Source organism: Heteronotia binoei, chromosome 16 (assembly GCF_032191835.1).
Source record: "Heteronotia binoei isolate CCM8104 ecotype False Entrance Well chromosome 16, APGP_CSIRO_Hbin_v1, whole genome shotgun sequence".
In the NCBI taxonomy this organism is placed as follows: Eukaryota; Metazoa; Chordata; class Lepidosauria; order Squamata; family Gekkonidae; genus Heteronotia; species Heteronotia binoei.
The window spans coordinates 3,593,283-3,610,784 of record NC_083238.1 but is presented as its reverse complement, the minus strand read 5'-3'; the positions used below and the strand labels follow the sequence as shown (position 1 = coordinate 3,610,784).

The following is a 17,502-nucleotide window of genomic DNA, read 5'->3' as shown; positions in this document are numbered from 1 at the left end:
AGCGGAGATATTGCTCTAGCGTGGCATTGGTGCGCTCTGTCTGACCATCTGTCTGCGGGTGGTAGGCTGAGGACAGGTGCACTCGAGTACCCAGGCTGGAATGGAGGGCTTGCCAGAACCGAGAGGAGAACTGGGGCCCCCGGTCTGAGATCAGGTGGGCTGGGAGTCCGTGCAGACGAAAGATGTGTTGCAGGTAGAGCTGAGCTGTCTCTTGAGCTGTGGGAAGTTTCGGGCACGGAATGAAGTGGGCCATCTTGGTAAATAGGTCGACGACCACCAAGATGCAAGTCTGACCTTTGGATCGTGGGAGTTCCGTGATGAAGTCCATCGAGATGGTATCCCAGGGTCCTGAGGGTGCGGGCAAGGGCTGTAACAACCCCAAGGGTTTGGCCGGGACATCTTTGGCCCGCCGACAGACGTCACAGGAGCTGACATAACGGGCAACATCAGAGCGAACTCGTGGCCACCAGAATTCTCGCGTCAGCAAGTGGGTGGTCTTATGCTGTCTGAAGTGCCCAGCGGGCAACGAGTCGTGGGTCAGGCGTAGCACTTCTGCCCGTAAGGGCCCGGGCGGCACATAGAGGCGTTCGCGGTGTAGCAAGAGACCGCCTCGAGTCGTGAACTCGCCTGCCGAGTCATCTTGGAGGGCCTGGAGGTGTTGCTGGACCCAGGGATCGTTGGCCTGGCTAGCACGAATGTCCTCCACGAGTGTGGGTGTAGTGGAGGTGGCTGCAAACACTGAGGGCGGCAGGATGGGAGCAGCGGGCGCGGCCTCAGTTGAAGCAGGGGCGTATTCCGGTTTCCGGGAGAGTGCATCTGCTTTCCGGTTCTGGGTATGGGGGATGTAGGAGATCTGGAAGTCAAAGCGAGAGAAGAATAGGGACCACCGGATCTGGCGCTGGTTGAGACGGCGGGTGGTCTGGAGGTGCTCTAAGTTCCGGTGGTCGGTGAGCACTTGAACAGGGTGGCGAGCCCCTTCGAGGTAATGCCTCCAAACCTCAAAAGCCGCCTTGATTGCGAGCAACTCTCTCTCCCAGATGGTGTAGTTCTTCTCCGCAGCGGTGAGCTGGCGCGAGTAATAGGCGCAGGGCTGGAGTGGCTGAGACGGCTTCTCGCGCTGGGACAGCACTGCTCCCAGGGCCACGTTGGAGGCATCAGCTTCCACCGTAAAGGGAAGCTGGGGGTCAGGGTATCTCAGGAGTGGCCCGGTGGCAAAACGGGTCTTCAGAGTGGAGAAGGCGTTATCGGCCTCTGGGGACCAGTGGAAAGGTTCTTTGGGGCGGAGTAGTTGAGTCAGGGGCGTGGTCAGAGATGCATAGGCCGGGATGAATTGCCGATAATAGTTGGCGAAACCAAGGAACCGCTGCAGGTCTTTGCGATTCTGAGGGGCCTGCCAGGTCAGGACCGCTTCCACTTTTTTCGGGTCCATGAGGATTCCCTGTGGTGACACAATGTGACCAAGGAACTCGACGGAGCGCAGGTCAAAGTCACACTTCTCCAGCTTGGCGTAGAGGCCATGGGCTCGTAGGCGCTGCAGGGCCTGGCGGACGTGCTCGGCGTGCTGGGCAGGATTGCGGGAGTAGATTAGGGTGTCATCCAGGTATATGATCGCGAAGCGGTCGAGCAGGTCCCGGAATACATCATTCATGAACCTCTGGAAGACAGCGGGGGCGTTGGTCAATCCGAAGGGCATCACCAGGTGCTTGTACTGCCCATATCGGGTCCCAAACGCGGTCTTCCATTCGTCTCCGGGCCGTATGCGCACCAAATTGTATGCTCCGCGGAGGTCCAGCTTGGTGTAGATTTGGGCCCCCTTTAAACGATCCAAGAGTTCAGGGATCAGTGGCAGAGGGTACCGGTCGCGGATGGTGATCTTGTTCAGGGCCCGGTAGTCATTGCACAGCCGGAGCTCCCCACTTTTCTTCTTCACGAAGAGGACTGGAGCAGACAGGGGAGAAGTTGAGGGTCGGATGAATCCGCGTTTCAGGTTCTTGTCCAGGTAGTCTCGCAAAGCTGCCAACTCAGGCTCCGACATTGGGTACAGACGCCCCACCGGGAGTGGTGCCCCAGGTACCAAATCAATGGCACAGTCATAGGGTCGGTGAGGGGGAAGCTGATCTGCTCCTGTCTCCTCAAAGACATCGGCGAAATCCGCATACTTCTGAGGGAGTTGAGGACCACCACTCGGGATGCCGGCTGCTAGAGTGGTGGGAGGAGTCAGATGGGGGCATGGGTCTCGGAAGCGTAGTTCCTGCTGGGCCCAGTCCACGATGGGGTTGTGCAGCTTCAGCCAGGAAAGGCCTAGAATCAGCGGGAAGCGAGGCATGCGGGCGACATCAAACCGTAGCTGTTCTTGGTGCTGCTGGACGTGGAAGGTGATGGGACAGGTCTCCTGGGTGACGGGGCCAGAACGGAGGAGGCGCCCGTCAATAGCCTCCACCAGCGTTGGAGTCTCTTTTGGCTGCACTGGAATCTGGTGCTGCTTTACAAAGACGGCATCTACGAAACAGTGGGCTGCTCCCGAGTCCAGCATGGCATACACGAACAGCCAGCGTCCATCGGGCAGACGGAGTTTGACTGGTAGCAGGAACGGGCCCGGGGTATCAGCCTGTTGTTCGGAGGACCCAGCTAGTCGCCCCAGGCTGGAGGGTCCACTTACGCCTGGGGCTGGCCTTTTGGCGGCGGTGGCAATGTAGGTCCGGGTATCCGATGTTTAGCAGGGCAGCCAGAGGCATAGTGGCCTGCTGTGCCGCAGTAGAGGCACAGGTTCTGCGTGCGGCGTCTGGCCTTTTCTTCTGGAGTCAGGCGGGGTCAAGCAGCTCCAAGCTGCATAGGCTCACCCTCGTCTCTGGTACTAGCTGGGGATGGGAGAGGAGCCAAGTGGCATGGCGCAGGGAGCTGGCGCCCTCGGGTCTTGGCTTGGCGGCGACTTTCCAGGCGGCCATCGATGCGGAGGCAGAGGGTGATAAGTTCCTGGAGCGTGGGGGGCCACTCCACCCTGGCCAGTTCGTCCAGGACTTCCTCTGCCAACCCCTCGGTAAACTGGTCCATCTGAGCAGCCTCATTCCACGCCAAGTCTTGGGCCAGGAGCTTGAATTCGGTGGCATACTGAGCCACCGAGGACTGGCCTTGTTTCAGGGCCCTGATTTTCCGGTTGGCTGTGGCTGCTTGGACTGGGTTGGAGAAGGCAGCAGACAGGTGGGCCTCAAACCCCTGGTAATCAGTCAGTAGGGGAGAGGACCCAACCAGTAGGGGTGTGGCCCACTTGGCCACCTGCCCCTTTAACAGACTAATGATAAAACACACCTTCGTCTTGTCATTGGGGAAGTCCCGTGCTCTTAGTTCAAAGTACAGCTGACACTGTGCCAGGAAAGCAGGAAATTCTTCCACGGCACCCCCAAATCTGTCAGGTGGGGGAACTGGGCACTTGGCTGGAGCACTGGCCACAGGTTGTTGCTGCAAGTGCACTACTGCCTGTGTTAGCTGCTGTACCTGGGCTTGGAGCGCAGCCAGTAGTTCGGTGGTTTCACTTGCTTCAGCCTCCATCCTGTGGAGTGGGTGTTTGTCGGGTGGAAGCAATCTGTCACGGCTGGGGCCGGGTCAGGCAAAGTCCAGAGGCAGTCCGAGGTCTGTAGCCAGCAAGCAGGAGTGTCCGAGGTGCCAAATCCAAATCGCTGTGCAAGTATCGCAGGTCCGAGGTCCAGAAGCCGAGGTCAGGGAGTCCAGAAGTCAAAAGCCAAAGTCAGGGATTCAGGAACCAAAGTCAAGCCGGAGTGGATGCTAGAACGTCAGGGAGATGACTAGTTGCTTCCACAAAGCCTCCTCCCAAAGCCCACAGCTATATAGCCCTCTGCTGGCTGTTGCCCATTTGGGCTAATTGTTGGCTCTGGGAGGGAGCCAGGATCCTGTTACAACTCAAGCATCCTTGCTCTTAGGAGGGCCAGAATCCTCTCAAAACTCAGGACTCAGGGAGCGTCTTGCTTGTGAGCGTGCCGCCCTCCTCCGATCCCTGAGGTCCTGACGGAGGCGGTCACGCACACGAGCCACCCGAGAGGGCGAGGCAGGGGGGCTGGGATCTTCTTCAGCAGGAGGCAGGGGTACTGGTGCAGGTGGCAGGGGTACAGTTTCCTTGGCAGACTCGTCTTCCTCTGCAGGGTCCCCAGCACCCATGTCAGCACAGACATTCATGCAATCATTCTATCCATGCTACTTTAAAACAACAACAACAACAACACCACTTGGTTACACCAACTACTGACAGTCACCAGGCTATAACATCAGCAACAGTGAGCTAATCAATTCTAAGGAGAGAGATCAGATAAAAGGACATAAACCTTTTCCATGACCATCAGCCACTGAACTGCTAACTAAGCATGTTCACAATAAAATTGTGGCTTGTGGTTTGATTAAAGCTCAGTTTGATTAAAGTTGTGACCTCTGAGTATAGACATTTGTTTGTTTAAAACTAGGATTTCAAACTGGAGTTTACATCCAATGTGTAATACTGAGGGGGCAGGAGAAAAGGAAACTAAAGAACCACCAAACCATGCATATCACTGAAATAAGTCCATTACTGAGTTGCCTTCATCAAGTCTACTGTGTGATTAGAATTATAGAGTTCAAAGAGACCTCCAGGATCATCTAAGCCAATCCCTTGCACAATGCAGAAAATTCACAAATACCTCCCCCCACACCCCCAGCAACCCCTGTTCCATGTCCAGAAGATGGCAAACAACACAAAACAAAAACCCCCTCAAGATTCCTGGCCAAAGTGGCTTCGAGAAAATTGTTTCCAGACCCCAAAGTGGTGATCAGCATTTCTCTGGGCATGGATCCTTCAAGCCTTTCCATAATAGGCCAAGTTAATGCTGGGTGGCACCGTGGGGGCAGACATTGTTCTCCCTGAGGTCTAACTGGTTGTCTTGTTGATTTGTAAACTGGTCTAATCTCTGCATGTAACTTCTTGATCTCCTATTAAGGTATGTATAGGCTTCCCAATCCCCAGGTCCCAGTGAGGGATCCCCCGGTTTTGCAGGCCCCTTCCCATTCCCAGTCAGCTGATTGGTGGGGGGAAGCCCCTCCCCAACAGCCATCATGTACCTTTCCACTTCAGAAGGCTAGAGGAAGCTTAGAAACGGCTTTCTTTTTAGAAGGTATGTGTGCTTTTAAATCTGTAGGATTTAGGCTGAATGGGGGTGGGGTGAGCCGCAGAACAACATAGCTGCTCCCAGTGAAACTGCCAGAAAGGAAGGGAAACCAGCACAACCAATGGAGAGTTTGTTGTACATTCCTTTCAGAAGTCATTTGCACAGTAAAATAGAAAGTAGAGTAAAATAGAAGCTTTGGTTTCCCTCTATTAGTCTGAAGAATTTGGTTGAATATACAGCAGATAGTTACACTCAACAATTGTGAGTAAATTGCCCCTGTAAGATCACAAAAGTGTGGGATTGTAAACTATTTTCACTGCTCTATGTGGAGGGGAGGGGGATGTTCAGCTGCAGGGAGAAGAGAAGATGAAGACTGTACTTAGGGGAACTGCACTGCTGTATTTTTATTATTTATTTTAGGGAATGTGAAAGTCTCCTGGCTCCACTCCCAAAGTCCCCAGATATTTTCTGAGTTAGACTTGGCAACCCTCCGTATGTAGGTATGATTTATATTCAGAGACTGAACTGAACCATTATAGGTTGTCAGTCTTTTCACTTTACCCATCTCATCTAGAAAGCTCTTATTAAGATCTGTGATATGTCACTAGACTTATCTGCAGACAATGTATGAATAATACCCTTGCCCTTCAGTTTTAACTCAAATAGATTACTGTTTTATTTTTTCATCCCAAGTATATGCTTTTTCTGTCACACAGTCGACATTTCATCCAGACTTCAGCTAACCTACTGGGGCGCCAGGGCCCGCTCGCCCTCTCAGCAAAAAAGGCATTGCCTAGGGTGTCGGTGTGTGTGTGTGTGCTGAATTGGCTCCCCCCCCCTTTCCGGTACCCAAGACAAATGTCTAATTTTTCCTCACTACCGCCACCACTGTAGTCACCATTTGTCTGTTGGCTGGTGGTGGCGGCAGGTCACCTTCTGCACCCCCTGGCTCAATGGCATGCTCAGAGGAGTGCCACTAGCCTCAGCCCTACCAGCTTTGAAGTGGGCATCTCAGCATTCTCTCTTAAGAGAGCTCTGGATGAGGCTTCACTCCCCCTCACTTCCGGTTCCAGAAAGGAGGGGGAACGAAGCCTTGTCCAACGCTCTCTTAAGAGTGAACGCTGAGATGTTCACGTTGAAGTGGGTAGGGCCAAGGCTAGTGGTGCTCTTCTGAGCACGCCAGGGGGCAGCGGAGTGTAGTGCCGTGCTGCAGCACTTTAGAAAAGAAGGGTAGGGAGGGGGGCGGCAGCCTGGCCTGGTATGTGTGTGCACACGCATGCCTAGGGCTCCCAGGGGCTTGGGCCAGTGAGGGGATGGGCAGTGAGTCTGTCTGGGGTGCCACGCACCCTAGGGCCAGTCCTGTGGGGCTTCTTCATGGATGGAAATTTTACATCAAAGAATGGATAATGTAAGAGGATAGAATATATCCTTAGCTCCTAACCCCACCAATTTACTTGCATGTAAAGGGCCTGACGGGACTTTGTCCATGGGGTCGCAGAAAGTCAGACTTGACTGTGCAACTGAACAACAACAAAGGTGTTTAATCTCCAAACTAACTACAGTGATGGAAATTTGTGTCTCAAGTGCTCTCTACAGTTTCTTTAATGTAGCTCTGAAAAATTCCAGGGTCCCTTATGCTACCACCTTGGCATTTGAAGCTTTTTTGAAGGGTAGTCTGAATTAATTAGATGAATATTAAAAAAAAATATATGTATCCCTCTCTCAAATATGCATCCATATATATTTTCACCCAACACGGTTCACCAGCCAAGTAAGTGGGCCCAGAATAACATAAACCATTTCTGGATCAAAATCTCTCCCACTCAGGAAAACCAAAAGGTATAAAGCATACCTTGGGCATGGTTGAAGATGTCCTCCTCCTCCAATGTTGCATGCTTCTCTTTCTTCTGTTTCAGGACATTCCTTCCCAGCCCCTATGGCAATATGCGTTATATTCCGAGTTCTGCTTCGGAATCCTGGTGACAGATCCCCTGAGTGACAAGCCTTTGAGCAAGTGCTCCATGAAGACCAATCTGATGTTTCACAGTCTTTAGGCATAACACAGGACTGAAAGGTCAAAAGGATGGTTTCTTGCACACAAAGGCTGTGATAAGAAAGTATTTGGTTAAAATAAAAACCTGAAGACCACAAATTCTAGCCAAATTGGCAGTCATATTTTTGGCAAGCCTTAATTTGTTCTCTTCTGGCTAACAAAAAGAAGGTAAGGAGAAAAGAAGCATGAATTTCTACTTCTTTGCAATGTGGTATAAGATCACAATACTGCAACAGAAGATTGTGGGTACACAAAAATAACCCTGGTGAGTCTGTCCCACAACTACAGGGCTGGCTGATGATAAAGCCTGGGCTTGGAAATTTCAACATATGTGAGAAAGGTATGGGAAAGCCAGGCATAGAATGCAACGTCCAGAAATAAGTTTATTCTTAACATAATAAAGATGTGAATGTACGTTTCTCCAAATGAAAGACAAGCCTAATAAACCCTTTCTTAATAATCTTGCATTACGTTACATTTTTATAACAGGATCGCAGCATTTAATTACACATAATGGAAAGTTAATAACATTAAATGTAGCACAAAATTACAAAGGTACAAATGGGATATGTGAACCCCAAACTAATTTCATTGATATATGCATTGGTATGTGCTAACTGAAACAGGATCCTGCAACCATGTTATTTAGAAACCTTGGAAGATTTTATACAAATAATATTATAATAGTTACTGGGTAATTGCAATTGTTATTTGCTAACATTCAAGGATGATCTGTTGATATTTCATAATTAGTCATTAAACAGTGGGAATGTTTAAAGGGCAAACTATGCAGGATCAGGTAGAACACCAGTCTTTTTTCTGTATATTAGATATACAAAGAGAGAAGTTTATCGCAGAGGTGGCCAAACTTGCTTAATGTAAGAGCCACATAGAATAAACATCAGATGTTTGAGAGCAGGAAAAAAGGAAGGGAAATATATGGGGAGAGAGAAGGCAAGGAGAGCTGGAAAGAAAGCAACTTAACTTTAAATGCATTCTCCAAGCTGCCAGCTGGCTTGGCTTGGAGAAGCGATTTAAAGGGAGATATGCTTTCTCCAAGCTAGCTGAGAGGGCAGTGGGGGCTTCAAGAGCCACATAACATGAGTGAAAGAGCCACATGTGGCTCCCGAGCTGCAGTTTAGCCACCTCTGGTTTATCAGTATTTGCTTAAAAGCTGGATGTGTATGTATATTGTTCTATGGAAATCAAGCAACATATTTCTAAATAAGCAGATATTTCAAAAAATGTCATGTCTCTTATTGCAAGGATATTTGACCTTTATGGCAAAAGTTGTTCTGGAAGAAGTGATATAAGACATTGGGTGAGACCACACAAGAGATTTGGCCTGACCTAGCCATGTCTCCTGTCTGGATTTAATGTGTGTGATCACACACACACACACACATCTGCTCCCCAAGTCCCGCCTGTACTTACCTCATTTTAGAACGGGCTGGGACTGGATTAAATAGTTACCGGGAACTTGCCAGTAGCAAATCTCTAAAATACATACAGGGCACATTTCCCAGCTGCCTGAATGGCTGGGGTGTGCAATGCATCCACCCCACATGTGCAGGAGCAGTCTGAATGCTCCACTTGTGCATATGCAGCCCATGCCTCTCCCAGCAGCAGGGCGGGGCCTCTATGATTGCCACATCAAATTCTCAGTGTGTTCCCAGTCATTATCTTTAACAATTTTGTCTATGGGATGTGTGAAGTAGATGCTTTTATTCAGGGTCAATAGAGAATATAAGTTTTGGGAGCAAGTGAAGCTGATCTTTACTTCAGTGCTTCATGTTGCTCCTACAACAGTTTAGTGATCCTGAATGGGGAGGGTCGTAAAAGAGGCTTCCAGCTGGAGAAAGTCCTGTTCTTTTTTACATAAAAAGGAAACAAAAATATAAATCTTAGGGTGCATTCACACACACTAAATAACACACTTTGCAACTGGATTTTTACTGTGTAATAGCAAAATCCACTTGCAAACAGTTGCCTTAGTGTGAGAAGCCATGGAGAACTGCATATTCCTTAACACACACACTCACATATTCTTAACACCTTCTATAATTGGTACGCATTGCTGCAAGTAATGTAGACTTTTTCTGTTGTCAGTTTCAAAGAATCCATAGGTGGTAAAGCATTTCCTGTTTACCCAACAAAATATATTTATAGTATTATTGAGATAGTATATGCAAAATGTTTTGAATATTCAGTGATATATAAATGCAAGCTATCAAACACTCACAGAATTTGAAAACTGATGGAAAATGAAGGATAGGGGAAGACTTCAAGTATCACCCCTAGTAGGGCACTATCCAACAGGTGTTCATGAAATGTGCTGAAGGAAGCTGATCCATGAAGTGATCCCCATTCCCTTACTGCCTATGGACCATGTTGTAATTTGTCAATTGTATATTGGATTTAATTACTGAAATTCTTGTTAAATTATGAGCATACAGGAACTGAAGTAAACATAATTAAAAGCAGGCTATATATTTAAAACCAAATCATGAGGGACAAATCTCAGGATCCAGCATGACAATCTGAACTGTGCTGACCAATAAAATACTTTTTGCCTAACCACTCCACATCCACCAGCATCATAAACAAGAGTAAAGGGTATATTTGCAGCCAAGGAATTGTGTGAATATTTCCGCAATATTTTTTCATGAAAATTAGACACCCCGTATGCAGTGGACCCCTTCTCTTTTCCACATTAATTTAAATCAAATGTGCAATTGGAAGATGTCAGAAGAAGATATGGGCAGGATCTGGAGAATCACGTGAACCCAAATTTCTTCAAAAATATATAAAGTAATTGAATTTTCCCCTAATCTAAAACCAGATATGAGTGATCAGATATTTTACATTTCATTCTTCCAGAAAATGAGAAAGTAGATATTTCAGTAAATGTAATAGGAGTGTTAAAATGTATGGTGATCAGTGCTCCCGCTAAGCTGCGTTGGAGTGAGCTTTGGGGTCACAGTTTTTTAGCTTTGGGGTCACACTTTTTTTCTCTTAGCTCAGAAAAAATGGCCCCAGAGCAAACTGATTTATGGAGTAGCTCACAATTCTAATGCCAATAGCTCACAAAGTAGAATTTTTGCTCACAAGCCTTCACAGCTTAGAGAGAACACTGAGGGTGACTGAAGGGACTTCATATCCAGAGGCAGCAAATCTCTGAATACCAGTGCTAGGAGGTAGCAGTAAGGGAGGGCTTGGCTGCTTTGGCCAGTTAGTTTGGTCCTCTAAGGCAACTTGTAGGCAACTGTATGAAATAGTATGCTGAATTAGACAGCCCAGTGGCCTAATCAGTAGACTCTATTTATGCTCTTATATACCATTAGTACATTATTCAGCACAACCCATACAAAAAGGGTAAATGACTTTTTGATAGAAAAAAAGTGCTAAGTTTCACTACCGTGTTTACATAAAGCTTCTATGGGTATCAGTATACTGATGTAAGCACAGTAGCAGCCCAGGTTGCCACTGCACTGGCAGAAGAGCAGCCAGCAATTTCCATAATGTCCACTCCCATTGTGGCCCCTGCATTGCCCCTGACTGTCCCTTGATCCCTCAGGAGGAGGATTTCAGGTGGTTCAGTAGACTGCATCAAGAGCCAAGAAGTAGGGAAGAACAATCCTGCCAACTTCACTTTCCTGGCAGAATGTAGCATCCAGTCCACAGAAAACGATTTTAGATGTTCACTGATGGATATATGTTTTAGATGTATTTAAATGGTTTAAATGGTTTTAATGGTTTTATGAATGTTTATCTGTTTTAGATGTATTTAAATGGTTTAAATGGTTTTAATGGTTTAAATGGTTTTAGATGTATTTAAATGGTATGAATATGAATATGTGTGTTTGATGTGTTGGTATGTTTGTGGAAGAGCACCTCATTTCGTTGCTCTCTTTTTGTGGAGAACAATGACAATAAATTTATCTATCTATCTATCTATCTATCTATCTATCTATCTATCTATCTATCTATCTATCTATCTATCTATCTATCTATCTATCTATCTATCTTCTTCCTTCGTATTCCCCACCCCTGTCCCAGGATTTCATGACATTTGCTGGTAGCAAGAGAGATCATTATACCTATCCAAGGATCACTGAACTCCCTTCCCTATATCTATTAACTGAGCATGGTCATCTCTAAAAAACAGCGGAAGACATTTGCTGTGTTTTGGTGATTAGATTTAAGCAAGTTAGAGATTTCAGTCTATTTTAGCTTACTTCACTACACAGCAAACAGATTAACTTCTGGTTTTAATTATTTGTGCTGGTGCACGGAGTAGCAAGAATAGCTTAACATCTGTGCAACACTACTGGTGCTTTGCTCTTAAAGCTTCAGTGACAAAGATACTGGCAGCTGTTGATCAGGAAAGAATGTGGCCTATTTAGAACAACAGAAATTCTGTAACCAAAAGTTGGTTTGGGTCAGCTCTGTAATCAAAAGTTGGTTTGGGTCAGCTCTGTGGTTTACAAATTACTCTCACAATAATCTGACCAAGCAGTTATTCCCAATTTCAGCATGTCTCTAAAAGCATGTGTGTGTGTGTGTTGCTTCCCCACCATGATGTTAATAGGTTTTCAATGGTAGTTTAATACGAATAAAAGGGTCTTACCTCAACACAACATTTTTCCCATCGCTTCTTGTACACCTCACCTGCCTTGTTTGATAGCCAATCTCTACATCCAAAGATTTAGAACTGTGGTGGAGTTTAAACCTGTGGAAATTTTGCATATTCTCAACCACATGAAGTTTGAAAGTGCTTTGTTCTGTAGAATCTGAACTGAAGTCCAACATAGTTCTCCCAATCACATTCATTTCTTTAAGGCGAGGCAGTCGACATTTACTCCAAGATCCAACTTTAAGACTGTAAGTATATTCCTCTTCCACATGAGAACAAGAGATAAAATCACTGCAAAACCTTGATTCAGTGAGGTTTGGACATTTGGCTCCACCATAGAGCGGAGGAGCAATAATGGAACGCGTTCTGTGCTGTAAACTCTTTCCACAGTGTCTCCTACATACAGACCAGGAGGAGAAATCTGACACCACACAATCCCGGGGACAGGGAATTAGGCAAGCTTGTTCCATAGGTGGCCGGGGGAGGAAATATTCACATATCTCATTTGCAACAACTGTTCTGTTCAGTCTTTGTACGCACTGTACACGTCTGTGTTGTGATCCATGCTGTGCAGTTACACACTCTGAAGTCCTTGTCTTGACTTCACCATGAGCAAAAGGAACTAGAACACACATGTGCCATTCTGAAACTTCCCACTCAAAGAGTTCAAGATGCCAGTCACATATTTTAAAGCAGGTCCTTTGGCTATCAGGTCTATCACTTTGTTCACAGTTCGAATGGTGGGTTGTCCAGCCTTCTGAATGGACACACCAAACTATACGGCTCTGAACACCACCTGAACCACAGTCACCTATGCATCGGCCCCAATGACCTAAAAAATAGAGAGAGATGGTCAATCATTTAAGTTGCCTGCACCCACTGCATTATCAAATAGAGATACACTCTGAATTCCTGTTTAGACATCTCACTTTCACTTTCATAATCATAATGAAACTAACTGATCTCAGAGGAGACAGGCAACTACAATTCTCCAAACACAAAAGAATAAGAAATAAGAACACAAGAACAAAAGAAGAGCCCTGCTGGATCAGAACAGTTGGTCCATCTAATCCAACATCCTGTCTCACACAGTGGCGACCAGTTCCTCTGGAGGCCAACAACAAGGAATAGAGACCAAGTTCTTACCCTGATGTTGCCTCCTGGCTCTAGGAGGCTTCGTGCCTCTGAATGCAGCAGTTCCCCTCAGTCACCACGGCTAGTAGCCATTGATAGACTTCTCCTCCATAAATCTATAAAACCCTCTTTTAAAGCTGTTTATTCCTGTGGTCATCATGAAATCCTCTGGCAACAAATTCCACCTTTTAATCGTTCTCTGTGTAAAGTAGTATTTTCTTTTGTCCATCCTGAACCTACTTCCCATCAGTTACACCGATATCCTTGAGTTCTAGTTTTTTGGGGGGAGGGAGAAAAGATTTATCTTTTGCCAACTCCCTCCACCCCATGCATAATTTTATAAATGTCTATCACACACACACACCCTTAGTTTTCTCCTTTTAAAATGAAAAGTTTCACACTCTTCAGCTTTTCCTCATAGGGAAGGTGCTCCAACCCCTTAATGATCTTTGTTGCCCTCCTCTGAACTTGATCCACCAAGAAAGGAACAATTAACATGCTTTCTATTACTCTGCCATCTCCTTCTGCCCTCCCACACAGGCTTCTCATAACACTTGAGCCCACAATGCGGTACCCTCGGAAGCTTGGATGCCCACCAATACCTTTCCTGGAGCCCATCAAGAGATTATAGGAAGCGGATGGGTCTCTTGTCCTGCAGGGCTTTTGACTGCCTACTAGAAATCTAGCTGTGCAGATTTTTTTTTAAAAAATCCTTCAGCAAGAGCTGCCCTCGTAGCATAAGAACCTTCACTGAGTGGTAGAAGGTAAACTGTGTGTATGCAAAAAAATATTTTAAACAATATGTTAATTTTAAAAGGTAATTTCTTAAAGAGAGTTTTTTTCTGAAATGCTGAAGAGTTACTATTAGATTTATGTATAACTTCACTACTTTACACTTGGTAAGTGACCTCTGCCTAAGGTTGCCAGCCTCCAGGCAGGGCCTGGAGATCCCCCACTTTTACAACTGATCTCCAGCTGGCAGAGATCAGCTCCCCTGGAGGAAATGGCTACTTTGAAGGGAGGACTCTATGGCATTGTACAATGCTGAGGCCCCTCCACTCCCCAAACCCCTTCCTCTTCCAGATTCAGCCCCAAAGCCTAAAGGTATTTTCCAACGTAGACCTGGGCAACCCTACCTCTTCCTCCTGTGGCAGCTATTTTGTGGTTGCACTTGCCACCCCGTATCAGAATTTGAAAAGTGTCACAGGCTCAAAAAGTTAGGTAGATGCATAAGCTCACAGTTCTAGAAAACCACACCGCTTTAGTCCTGTACTTAAACAATTTTTCAGTTTTTAATGAAAACAGGTAGTTTATAAATTATGTACTCATTTATAGTACATACCATTCAACAGATAAAGTAATAATATTTTCTTGTAATTTGTTTAGGAGTAAGTTCAACCCAACACGTAGCAACTAAAAAACCTAATTTGTTTACCACAGTTTCTCCAGGTTGTTATTCAAGTTTGCCAAGCTGTGGAGTTTACCACAGTTTCTCCATGTTGTTATTCAAGTTTGCCATCTAAAAAGAAAGTTTTCTTTCAGAATAAATGGGACCAACTTTACCACTCGATAAAATCTAATGATAATAAGGCTTTCTGGAGAATCATTTCGGGTAATCTAAAAAACAATTCTGTTACTGACCCAAATATTTCTGCGCAAACATGTGTTGATTACTTCTCTAACATTTTTGCTGCTCCATGTGTATCCCCTCCTATCTTAGCAAACCTCCCAGTTACTGATATGCCGGTCTGGCTTCCAGTAACTCTAGAGGAAATCAGTGATTTATTGAAGGATTTAAAAGCGGGTAAAGCACCAGGCCCTGATGGCCTTCCCGCTGAGGTATTCACAAAGTTTGCCGATTGGTAGTTCTTGCCCCTTGCAAAATTGTTCTCTTTCATTGATCTGCATGGCTCCCTCCCAGACTCTTGGCTTGATTCTATAATTGTCCCAATTTACAAAAAGGGGGGATTGGAGTTACCAGAATATTTCCGGCCCATTAGTTTATTATCTGGACAAATCGTATGCCAAACATTTAGAACTCCGATTAACTGACTGGATGAGCCTAGGCAACATCATAGCTCCTGAACAAATTGGCTTCTCCAAAGGCAAATCTGCTATGGACCATTGCTGCACTCTGGCCTTCCTTACTGAAAAATATATGCATACCGGGACAAAAAATTATATGCTGCCTTCATCGACTTGAAGGGCACATTTGATTCAGTAGATAGAGCCCAACTATGGATTAAACTAGGTTTCCTGGGAATGGAACCTCGTCTGCTGTTTCTCTTGAGGAAACTTCATTCTAATACTTTTTGCCAAGTGAAATTTTCTTCTAGTGGTTGACTTGACTAGCAAAATCCCAGTGTTAAAGGGGGTTAAACAAGGTTGCGTACTGGCCCCGCATCCTTTAAATTTATTTTTAACTGACCTGGTACAATTTTTGAACCCTATTAATGGCCATCCGCCTAAACTAGCAGGCCGAGCGGTCCCCTTATTATTTTTTGCTGATGACACTACCATCCTCTCTTGCACAAGTGTGGGCCTGCAAAGGTATCTGAATGCCTTCTATGACAACTGTAATTGTAATTCACTCTCTATCAATTATGCCAAATCTAAAGTAGTTGTCTTTGCACATTGCTGGCGCCGACAGAGATGGTTTATTGGCAACTCAACAGTTGAGCAAACAATTTTTTTTAAATACTTGGGGATCACTTTTAATCACAAATTAAGCTAGGTTTCACATTATAACAACACCGTCAACTTGGCTAAATGCTCGGTTGCTCAGATTTTGCAAGGGGCAACCAATTAGTTCCGGCAGCAATTAAGGTGTTCAAAGCTAAAATGCTAGCCCAAATTCTCTATGCTATCCCTATATGGATCTCAGCATTTACCAGGAAAGTGGAGGGCATTCAAGCCTCATTCTTTAGACAAATTATTGGTATGCTAAAATGTGTGTCCTACTTTGCTCTCTGCTCTGAAGTGGGTCAGTCTTTGGTGAAGACAAAAGCCTGGATTGCAGCGTTTGAATTCTGGCTCAAAATTCACTTTAGAACAGATCCTAACAGCCTTCTTGATTGTATAAAAAGAGACCCATATATTTCATCCTGGTCAGCAGTATTTATGTCCAAACTTAACCAGTTGGGGTTAGAGGTTGATGATGTTTTTTACTTCTGATGGGTCATATATCTTCAGATGTATTAAACTGAGACTGTTGGAGCTGGAGGAAACGAAACTACGTCCAGCAGACCCTTATATTTGCTCCCCAGCTTCCTTAGGTCTTTATGCTTTCTGCGGCAAAATGCCCCATTATCTATCAAACTTAACCATTCCAAGTCATCGCAGGGCATTTATGTTGGCTAGACTAAATGGGTTTCCCTCCAAAGTTTTACAAGGGAGATATCATCGAGTCCCTTTAGGCAACAGACTCTGTTCCTGTGGAGCAAATATTCTCAACTCAATTCAGCATATATTGCTTGATTGTTCCTTTTATCATAATCTCCGTAAAGATTTATTTTGCAAGCTTTCTTTCTCCCCAGATTTGTCTATTCTGCCACCCTATTATTTATTGAACAGATGAACGATTCTGAGGTGGAGGTTAGCGAGGCTGTGGCAAAAATTTTGGCTAACATCCTTAAATTTAAATTTGACCATGTATGAATGCATCTGTAAGCTCGGTTTCATTTTGATTTTATCTCCAATGTTTAAATATTTATGTTCTGTGTATTTTTATTTGCAACTGTTATCCCATTAAAGGTTTTGTATGGTATAGCCAAGCTGTACACAAAGGTATGGCTCCTGCTATAGCTAAGTTATCAATTTTGGTGAATAAGTTTCTGCAGCTTTTTTAAAGAGGTCAGATCTTGAGTGAAGGAATATGAAAGATATGCAGAATAGCTCCAAGCTGGGGTGTTTTTTTTAGCAAGAACATACAGGAACACAGTTCTGGCTGGCGCCAGGGGGTGTGGCCTAATATGCAAATAAGTTCCTGCTAGGTTTTTTCCTACAAAAAAAGTCCTGGCTGCATGTATATAGGAAGAGACTCTCTTCAAGAGATGGCCTATATATATATATTCCATCTTTCCCCTAAGACTTAAAATAGCAGTAGAATCATAGTCAAAAACACCTTTATACAGCTTTGTTGCCCTCCAAAGAAAGCTCTTTAAAGAAAGACAGTCTTGCAAGCTCTTTGCAAAGCCAGCATGATATAGTGGTTAGAATGTCAGTTTAATATCTGGGTGACCTAGGTCTGAATCTCCATTCTGCCGTGGAAGCTTGCTGGGTGACCTTTGACCACTCACTTATTCTCAGCCTAACCTATCTCATAGGGTCGTTGTGAGGATACCATTAGGAGAGGAGAACGATGTAAGCTGCATTGGCTCCCCAGTGGGGAAAAACTACTGGGTATAAATGAATTAAGTAAGTAAATAAGTACGCAAACAAACAGTGAAGGGTATCTCCATACCTGTTCTAACAGGTCATTCCACAATGTGAGCCCATTACCAACAAGAACATAAGAGAAGCCATGTTGGATC

General features: G+C 45.4%; 1 protein-coding gene across 1 annotated transcript in view; it reads right to left on the bottom strand.

The window, feature by feature from the left end:
- Nucleotides 1–17,502, bottom strand: part of THSD7B (thrombospondin type 1 domain containing 7B) — a 713,545-nt gene that overhangs the window by 512,229 nt on the left and 183,814 nt on the right. Inside the window, exons 2-3 of the mRNA XM_060257141.1 lie at nt 11,831–12,668; nt 7,000–7,251 (exon numbers count right to left, since the gene is read on the bottom strand). Coding sequence (XP_060113124.1) covers nt 7,000–7,251; nt 11,831–12,668 — 1,090 coding nt within the window. The remainder of the gene's footprint in view (nt 1–6,999; nt 7,252–11,830; nt 12,669–17,502) is intronic.